Raw genomic sequence first — 10,336 nt, forward strand, 5'->3', positions numbered from 1 at the left:
TGAGTGAGACCGTTCAGCAAATCAAAGAACAAGTGATGAACCTCGCTCGTCGACCTACTACTTCGGCTCCCGATGACACCGACGACGAGAGTGATGAGGATGATTATGTAGATCTCACTCCCTAGTTTAGATCTCTGGACATTTATGAACTTTTTGAAAATTTAAAAGACTTTATAAGTCTTTAATTTATGATTTAGATACTTTTGAATGTTATTTTAAGTTTGTTGTTTTATGTTTGTTTAGATTGTTTATAATTGTGTGTGTTTGATTGGGCTGAATAGTGTAGAATTGAATTGAATTGCATTTGCAGGTGGACAGCAGAAGCTGAGAGCTGCTACTGTCAAAAATATTGCAGAAAAAGCGACGGACAACGTGGTTTAGTCCGTCACTTTTCTGGGTTTTAATTTTTTTTTAAATCCAGAAAAGCGACGGACAGTTTGGTTTTGTCCGTCGCTTAATTTTCTACACGTTTAGGGTAATATAGATGACTTCATAAAGGTTTTTAGGACAAAAATATCCTTTAAAAATAAATAAAATGAGCTGAAAGTCGGGATTTTATTCCAGCGGACAGTGAAGTCCATATTCATTCCGTAACACCGAGCCATCGCGGAGCTGCTGCCAGGTTAGAGCGTCTTTAGTAAATCAGTTGTAACTTTTTACTCAAAAATTGGATTGAGACAAACTTGTGGAGTTGGAACGAGGATCCATAGACCTTTAATTTGAGAGATATGATCATTTGAAGTTGATGTAAGTATAGTCTTACATTGAAACTTAATCGGTAAGAAAACTTCCAACTCAACTTTGTGCTAGGAGATCTTAGTGACCTTAATTGATATCCAAAATCATTTGCACACTAAAAAAATTGACCATAACTCCTAAGCATAATTTAAGAATCATCCGACAAGACCTTATACGTAAATAAAGAATAGTTTGGATGTTAATTTAGAAATTTTTGGGGTGTAACACTTACACACTATCTTTCCTTATACTTAGTGCATTCTGTGTATTGACTGCGTACATTTCTTGTGCCTATATTGTTTTATAATATAGGGTCCGACGCTCCACATCCTGCTTGCGGTTAGCATGGATTCTGACCAGCTTATTCAAGACTTGGTAAGTCCTCATGGTTCAAGGACATGACCACTTTCATGCTTTAAAATAATAATGATTGAAGGTAGAATTGTATAGTAAAGTTGGAGATTCAGAATTATAAATAATAGAATAGTCAAATGTACTTTAAAAGAATAATAGAATAGTCAAAGGAACAAATAAGTCAGATGCACTCAAATAAATTAACTTTTTGGGACAAGTCAAGCATATCTATTAATTACATGTAATTTGATTCCATTACATCACTACTAGGAAAGTATTTTTCTAGAATAATGAAAGTCAAACTTGTTTACTTTTAATCAAACCATCAGGAATAAATCACTTACTAATATTTTCAAATTGAAATCAGATTGCATTACCTTAAATTATAAATATAAAATGATCCTCAAAACTATATATATCTCAACAAATGGAACATATATTTGTACAAGAGCTACACTTGTTATAGATCTATTTACATAATTAGCAATGATGAAAGTTTCCTTCGCTATGATTTCCTTTATTTGTTTCATTCTCATCGCAACAGGTATATCTCTTCACTATCACTCTCTCTTTTAACATAGATATCTTAGTTGCAAACATGCCTAATGTCTTATTTGAAATTTTAACAAAAAATGTATTCGAATTAAATTAACATTTGGAATTTTGAAAGATAAATGGTTGGGTTAATGCCTTTTCAAAGAATTATCAATTTTGAGATTCCCTTTTATGCTTAGATCCTGTTTTTATAACAATTATTTAATATTCAGAAGTTGTTTTTCAACTAATCTATATTTGCATTGTGTAAGGCCTAGGGAAATCTTTCCCTACCAAAATAAATTCATTAGGCCTCAAATACGAGACATTTGATTAAAAGTGACGAGATCTTTCCATCATTTTGTGGTAATGAAAGCAACAAATTTATACACAAAATACCAACCAATTTTATTTTTCAATCTATACCAATTAGTTTGACCACCTAGTTGTTAACACAATTTTTTCTATCCAATATTAAGTTATTCTCATGTTATTAAAATTAAAACTTTGTATAAACTCTGTTACTAAATTTGAGTTTAATTTTGTTTTATAGGAATGCAGAGTGAGGAAGCTATAGCAGGCCGCCGCCGTCCACCATGCACCACTTCGAGCGATTGTGGGGATTATTGTCAGGGGCATCCAACATCTTGTATAGATGGAAAATGTGTATGTGATGACATGCGTAAAATTAGTAGCACTCCAATAAGATCTCTTAAAATATAATATATATTAAGTAGAAGTCTATAATTATTGCATGAGGTTATGTAGTTTCTTATTCATATTTGGTTTGATTTTGGAGAGAAATAATATTTATAAAATATTGGGCTTTTATTTTGATCGTTTATTCAAATTTATAATATTATCTTATCAACATAAATACAAGTCTCTTTTATATACATTACAAGTTAACTTCTTAAATCATATTTATTAATTCACGTGTGAAGAATTTTAGATTTATAACCTTTATAAACATTGATTATAAGTATATGGATGTCACTAAACTCATACAAATGTGCTTAAGGTGTGTTTGGTAAAATTTGATGGTGTGTTGAAAAGACGAGAGGGTCAAAATATGTTAATGAATTCCCAACATTTGAAAATGAGACCAATGATCCCATATTTTACTAAATCAAAAGGCCAATTATGACTGTCAAAACAAGGGAAAAAAGCAAAAAAAAAAGAAAAGAAAAAGACATGCAAAATAATAAAAGACGTGTAGACACAAGCAATGGCACCAAATTTTCTAGTAGAAGTTGTAACACATCGAACTTTAAAAGAGCTAAATAGAAATTCATGCAAGTCATCCATTAGTTTTTAGTTTTGGTTCAATTTTAAATGATCATATCTTTTAGCACATAAATATTTAGGTGGATCATGAACTATTAAATTGAAGGTCTCTTCAGTCCTCTTTCCAACGACGCCAAGTTTGATAAATTTCGAGCTCGGAGTAAAAATTTATGTCCGTTTGAGTGAAGCCTCTCTATTTAAGGCATTTCATTCATTTTAGGAAAGGGTATTTTGGTCTTTTCTTTTCCCACTAGGCCTAACACGTTTTTTAACCAAATAAGGGTCTAATCTGATTAAACCACTTTTTCACGCTCCTAAACACTTATGGATTTAGAGCAACGTTTCAAGAGGAGATTAAGGGCTAAGTTCAAGCAGCTGATTTGTGGATTTCGCTAAGAACATTGTTCTTTCCAAGTATGTAAGGCTTCTCACAGTGATGGACTTGTCGTCCTCACGCCATACATCTGAGTTTATCCATGAAATCATAGTTTCTTGATTTTTGATCAATTCATGAATAATGGAGGTTGTGAATCCTTTTGTATTGTGGATCTTGGGTAAGAGTCATGTTTTGAGGAGGTTTGTATGAGGATTTCTATGAATTGTGTTGGGTTTGATAATCAATAAGAGTTTAGGAAGAAACACCCAATTCTAAAAGACCATGAATTGAGTAGAAAAATTCGTTGGAAGCTAAATTGGGTCGTGACAACCTGACTCAATGAAACGTTATAGATGCCAAGTTTTAAGTCAGTTCTTGGAAGTAGTGAAAGAGGCCTTAGGTTGTTCGTAGCAACAAAGGGCAATAATCACTTGATTGCATTTTGTGATTAAGACTAGGGAACATGTCTACAAACCAGAAGATCAATCACAGGCTAGCTACTTAATATAGTTTGGAGATGCACTAGTATCCTGGAAATATGAAAAGAAGAAATTGTCTCTAGAATTGTTCAATTGAAACTGAATTAGAGCAAGGCATCATGTACACCAGAGATCAGTTGGATAGTAAATACAATAATTCAAGATAATAATCTCATTTCTCTACATAGCTTCATCTCTATGACGCCTCTAACAAGTCTAACTGAGATCAGCAAGCAGAATGGTGAGGCAGCATGTCAAAACGCCAGCCACAACTGAGGATTGAGCGATTGGAGATGCATCAGCATTGCTTGCAGGGGTTATCTTTGCAACAGGAGGTAGAGGTGGCTCAACCACATCACTTTCCGTAAGTATAGGGCTGGGAGGTTCCGCTGGTGGCAATGACTGACGAGACATGAATTGTAGGAGACCTCCAGTTTCAACGGGGCTAAAATACAGTGATCGGTGTTTGTAACCCAAACAACGGTTCCCTATAACCCAACACACAAATATAAGCTCAATAAAAGTGCCAAAAAAAAATAAAAAATCAGTGTTATTTCAAAATATAATCTCTACTTGTCCTTATCAGTTTCTCAATTCAGGAATTACTTACTTCTGTATGTAGCAGCTGTGCGAGGGAAATCTGTTATAACACCATCAATGCCAGCTCCAACAATATAATTGTTTATCTCTACAGATGAATCTGAGAAAAAATCCCATGCTTGAGACACAAACTCATTGTTAAAGCGTTGAACGTATACTGATAGATTTGATGATTGCAGCTTCTGCACCACATCTGTTTTCCCAACGAGAAAATCATCCTCACTCCGGAAAACAGAATTCTTGGTTAAAATTACTGAACTAGCAAAGCTCTTGATCTCGGATATAGTTGCGCTCTCAATATCCCTGATATTATCATCTATCATATAAACAAGTTCATAGCTTCTTTTCTTAAATTCTTTCAGAACTGAACTGTCTTTAGATTGGATCATAACTTTCTTTGATGTCTGATTATTGTAACCAGTATTCCTCAAGGCTTCAACAACAGCAGCAATTACACCAAATCCCTGATTTGCCAGGTAATCTGCCTTCTGCACAAGTGCCACAGATAAAGATGTATGTCCTCATTTATTTCGACAACATATTATTTAAATATTTTACACCCGCTGTACCAAGTACCTTAGACGACATTGTAAAAGGAGAATTTTAAAGTTAAGTTATTTCAATGTAACATTTTGTCGTCTTGGGACAGACTAACAAAGAAAAGGGAATTCTAAAAACTGTTGCTTTACGTTTGCTGATACATAATGTCTTTTGTTGGAATTAACAATGTCAACGTACAGAACCTGCATGAATAAACTCACCTCTATTCTGATCATGACACCAGATAGAGTTGTGGCACTTTTTGCATATATCAAGAAATCCACCAACGACACAAAGCTCCCATCATTTATGGCTTTTGGATTTCGGTACAATCCAAACCCTGACCATGGGCTAGATATTGCAGCTACAAGAAGTGAGAGCGAGCATGTTAAGTACAACATTACCCTCCAGAAAACTCATGACATCCATAACTTTAAGGAGCTAGGTAGATGTTTAAACATAAGAAATTAGTCGGTTCAACTTACGTTTCAGGCTCTTAATCTCATCCCAATTAAGGTTAAAAGTGAATATTCCAGTAATTATGTTGAGTACTGGGTCAGTATTAGTAATATTGCTGAATGGCGATTGAAGAATTGTTGTCTTATCCACCAAATTAATAGAACCCAGGCAGAAGGGTATTCCATCCTTTGTCATTTGAACAGGACAGTCGAGGACATCTGCACCATCCGAAACAGCTTTTGTATATGCCATATCAGTACAACCCGGGTAATCTCCACTTGCTCCTTCAGATGTGATAATCAGAAACTTTTCTGTGGAAATTCAGAAAGAGTGAGGAGATATAATGTCTTGTACAAACTGTAAGGAGATATTTTTTATCATTATCTTAACATGTTTTCTGACTTATACCCATTAATTATAACACGGTTGTAGTTAAGTGTTACAGTATTATTCAAATTTCAATCTTGGCATGATATATAATGGTTTGCATTTTCATATTTCAGGAATAAAATACTGAGCAAAACAACATTCACCAATGTCACAAAAACAAGTTGCTTACCTCGAGGTTTATCATTCTTGTTCAAATGAGCGAAGCAATCTGCAATATTACAGCAAGTATAGGAATATTAATGATGAGTACCCCGATAGAAATTAAAGCAAAATAGCACAAAACATGAAGAATATAAAATGGATAGATATTATAGAGGCACCTGAGATCACCATCATCTATGACTATCCACCACATTTACAAATCTAGTGTGTCCAAGTCTACCCTTTGATATCACTATTAGTGATCAATTTATCTTAAATAAAACTACTTGTTTTTCCTTCCTTTCATGTTTGTTTTTATACTCAAATTAAGGATAGGAGAAGCTTATTGATCACAGTCAACTAAATACTTATGAAAACAACAGTAAGAGCGAGCACGGAGCTTCTCTTATCTATTTCATCAATTGTAGCATGCATGGTTACCTATTGTCGCTGATGCAGTTACTGGGAAGTCAGACAATACTCCATCCACAGAAAAGACGCCATTGTCAATGAAGGACAAATACTCAAATGTGGGATCATAGCTGAAATTGTAAGGAAAATGTACATCATTTGCAAACTCCGATGCAAAAATCTCAAGACCTTCTTTATGAGCATCTAACACAAGCGACGTATATGGTTGCAAGTAGTGGGAGTTGTCCACCGGCCAGATATAAGATTTGGGAACAAGAATTCCAGAGGCAAACGTTTTGATAAATGTGAGGTTGTTCAATAAGAAACCATATGTTTGATTTATTGAAGGCTCAACATCATCCTGTCCGAGAAACCGGAAAACAAGTTTTGTAACTCGTGGATTGAATCGTGCCACAATACTTGTGAGGAAAGTCACCTCAGGTGATGAAATATAGTTAATGAGAACATTCTTGGATAGAGATATAATATAACTTCTCATACTAAGATTATGTTGGGTGAAGAAATTGTCATGCTGTAAAAAGGATTTGCAAAACAAAAGATCAGTAAAAGCAGTACAACACAACTTTATAAGTGAAAACTTATCATCATAACTAAATATAAGTACCTGTATGTTCAACCATAATCCCGGAGGTTTAACTTGGTTTGCCACATCCTGGACAGTAAGAATTCTATACTTTGTTCCATCAAATTTTTCGGTTCGAATATAAACTCCTTGCCTCACTGTCCGGTAAAGCATCAGTTACGTTACTAGACATCATATATTACTGGTTATCTTTGATTAAAACATAAAAATCATGTGAAGAATAAAACATTTTATTAAATATTAGTAGCATAACTATATCAATTCACACTTGTGATAAACCTACAAACGAGGACACTCAAATAGTTACAATAATATAGTAAAAGAATTAATAAGGAATATATTGGTCAAACAACACTCTTTATTAGTTTTATCTTTTAAGAATTATGTCAAACTTTATCATAACAACTAAAAAGGAACGGAGGGAGTATAATAAACCATAGAAAGGATCAAAGGGATATTTTGACAAAGCAAAAATGACATTCTTGGACATTGATTCCAAAATTTTACACCTACAGTCATGCATGCACAACATGATATGTTTGTGAAGAAAACTACCAAATAGGTTTTATATTGACCTTACAGGTGACAGGTGCGAGATCATTGAAATTAAAATCTACAGAGAACCATCCTTGTATTAACACTCTATTCACTAAGTATTCACTCTTGTTATTTTTGTAGTGAACATCAATGTCAGAGGCATTGTCAAGCTTGAGGTCTGGAAAACAGATACCAACTCCATCTTTAGTGAGTTGCACATCACACCAACTAATGACATTGGGCAAGCTAGTTTCCATTGCCATAGTATATGCCTCGTAGCTTGAATCAGGAAATAATCCAGAAACTCCACCACGCGCTATCACTAATGGTGCATCTCCTACAATCAATGAATTAAAAACACTATAACGACTACGAAATGTTGTAAAGCTAAGGTTGTGTTCAGTTACTTACTTATCAAGATCCCCAGACGTACTACACTAACAATTAAAAAAGTGAGCAAATGAAAAGAATTGTGTTACCACTTAGTGTTAGCCATTTTGTTTGAAATCTTTGACCAACAACATCTATTGCAAAGAGCAATACCAAGCATGAGAGACACCAAAGATTCCACATTGCCACTTGCAGCCAAGGAAGAAGATGGAGGAAGAAGAAGCTAAGACAAATTTTAAGGATAGAGAGGTAGGCTTAGGTTCAAAAGCTGTTGTGAGATATATTGGTGATTATTCAGATGCTGTGAAGGTAAAAAGCTGCTTGTTCTGGATATAGATATATATTCTTTGTTTGATCACCGGTCAACTGCAGAGAACCCACTCCAACTCATGAGGCCATGTAAGTGTACTCTTATTTGTCAATATTTTCCAGTTAATTGGTATGTGCATATTTGATGCCTTTGCTGGTAAATATTCACAAATTTAACATATATAATTATTAATCATTTTATCACTTAGTTACTCATGTGTTTTGTTAAACTTGTGTTGTTATTCCATATCAGTGTTTTAAAAGGAGGGGGCATGAGGCGAGACATTTTATGCGTCACGGGACGAGAGTAAGCTCCGAGACACAAGGCGTAAGTCTTATGAATCTACGGGGCGTAGTCTCATGTATATTCAATTTTATAATTTTATTACATTCAATTAATTTACAAATAAATTTTATTAAATAACCTATATATATATATATATATATATAATATATATTATGATTTTTATTTGAGAAAGGTATTAATCACCAATAATGAAGAAAAAAAGTATTACAATTACTATTTGAAAAATATCATTACACCAATAATAAGAATATGATTTAAAGCAAAAAAAGGTTCAAAAGTAAAAACAAAAAACAAAAAAGCCCGGAGCATACATTTTTACGCCCAGGGCCGGGCTTACGTTTTACGCTTGGAGCTTACGCCCTATGGATCTACGCCTTACATTTGCGCCCCGGTGCGTTTTTGGTGCGCCCCGCCCCGAGACTCGCCCCAAAAAACGTTATTGAAAACACTGTTCCATAATTAACGATAATATAGTTCAAAGAAGAGTTCAAGTCTAAACACACAAAAATTTCAGTTAATTGATGATTAGATGTGCTCTTTAAGATTTCACAAGGATCCAAATTAAAATTTATAAATAATTGAGGAATCATTGTCCCTAAATAAATATCATACGCATTATTTGCGTTTGTAGTTTGCTTTTGCTTATACTTCCCACTTAAAGAAATGAGGTACGAAAATAGCTCTATCAGCTTTAATTTGATTATGATATCAAATGGATTATTCTGGTAAGTTTGCTTTGTTACAGACTGGAATTTAAGTTGGAGATAACATTACTTAAATTGTTTAAAAGACATGTGAGGTGTACGTAGCTTAATTATTGGAGAGTTGTCCACATCTTCACCCTGATATAAAGGGTTTAAATCTCACTTTATTTCCCGCACAAATACAAAAAAGGTCCTAAAATTACGAATCTATATGATTCTCACGTAACAATCCATATACTATTATCATTCATCTCGTTAAACCAATTATCATTTGTCACATAGTACGAATATGATAAATGACACAAAAATGGAAAGCATTATTAATGAATTTTGGCATTTATTTTTATTTACTTTGAGTGGTAAGAATTATGTAAATAAAATATGTATATAATGATATGAGACTCTTCATTTTATTTTACCTCTAGGGTCAATGTTACTATCATACTTCAAAAGAAAAACATTCATGAATTACCCGGGTAGTCTCCACTTGCTCCTTCAGATGTGATAATCAGAAACTTTTCTGTAGGTCAACAGGAAATTCAGTAAGAGTGACCTTGATGGATCTTGTAGCTAATTAACGACGGGTTCTTTAGACCTGATCACTATCAAAAAATCGCCTTTTAGCCACGGTTTATTAGCCACGGTCGCAAAAATTGTGGCAAAATTAGCTAAAAAATAAAAAATTCTCTACATTGTATGAACTGTGGCTAAACATCTGTGGCTAAAATAGCCGGGTAAAATTTCATTCCCTCCCTTTATTTTTTCATTTGCCTCCTTTTCTATTATTTCCCTCTACTCACTCTCTTTTCTCTCACTTCACCCAAAATCAACCCCCAAAATCTAAATCGATTTCTGCCCAAAATTCAACTCTCTTCTTCAAAATCGATTTCTGTCAAAAGCCGCTTCAAATAGTTGTGTAATGTGGTAAGTTTTCTTCGTTCAAGTAACAAATCTTTGGAATCTAGTGTATTTAAACTCAAAATTGAATGTAGGGTTTTGAATAAAGTTTTTGTTTATTGAAGTTATGAGCTTTTGAAATCTGCAATTTGATGTGTTTTTATTGGGTTTTCATGTTGTAAAGAATAGAAATTTTAGTGGTAGGTTATACATCCTACTTTATTTATGTTGGAAAAATCATGCTCACACCTCTGGAAAGATTGATGGATATATTTTCAC

General features: G+C 33.8%; 1 protein-coding gene across 1 annotated transcript; it reads right to left on the minus strand.

Annotated features, from left to right (window-relative positions):
* Window positions 1–3,984: 3,984 nt before the first annotated feature.
* LOC125809590 (glycerophosphodiester phosphodiesterase GDPDL4-like) lies at window positions 3,985–8,023 on the minus strand. Its single transcript, XM_049489186.1, has 9 exons — window positions 7,930–8,023; window positions 7,494–7,787; window positions 6,935–7,050; window positions 6,340–6,841; window positions 5,927–5,965; window positions 5,394–5,678; window positions 5,130–5,272; window positions 4,379–4,856; window positions 3,985–4,256 (listed from the first exon to the last, which is right to left on the minus strand). Exons 1-9 carry the CDS (start codon window positions 8,021–8,023, stop codon window positions 3,985–3,987), a joined length of 2,223 nt encoding a protein of 740 aa, XP_049345143.1.
* Between the last annotated feature and the right edge of the window lie 2,313 nt (window positions 8,024–10,336).

Source organism: Solanum verrucosum, unplaced genomic scaffold (genome assembly GCF_900185275.1).
Source record: "Solanum verrucosum unplaced genomic scaffold, falcon-dt-bn FXZP01000276.1, whole genome shotgun sequence".
Lineage (NCBI taxonomy): Eukaryota > Viridiplantae > Streptophyta > Magnoliopsida > Solanales > Solanaceae > Solanum > Solanum verrucosum.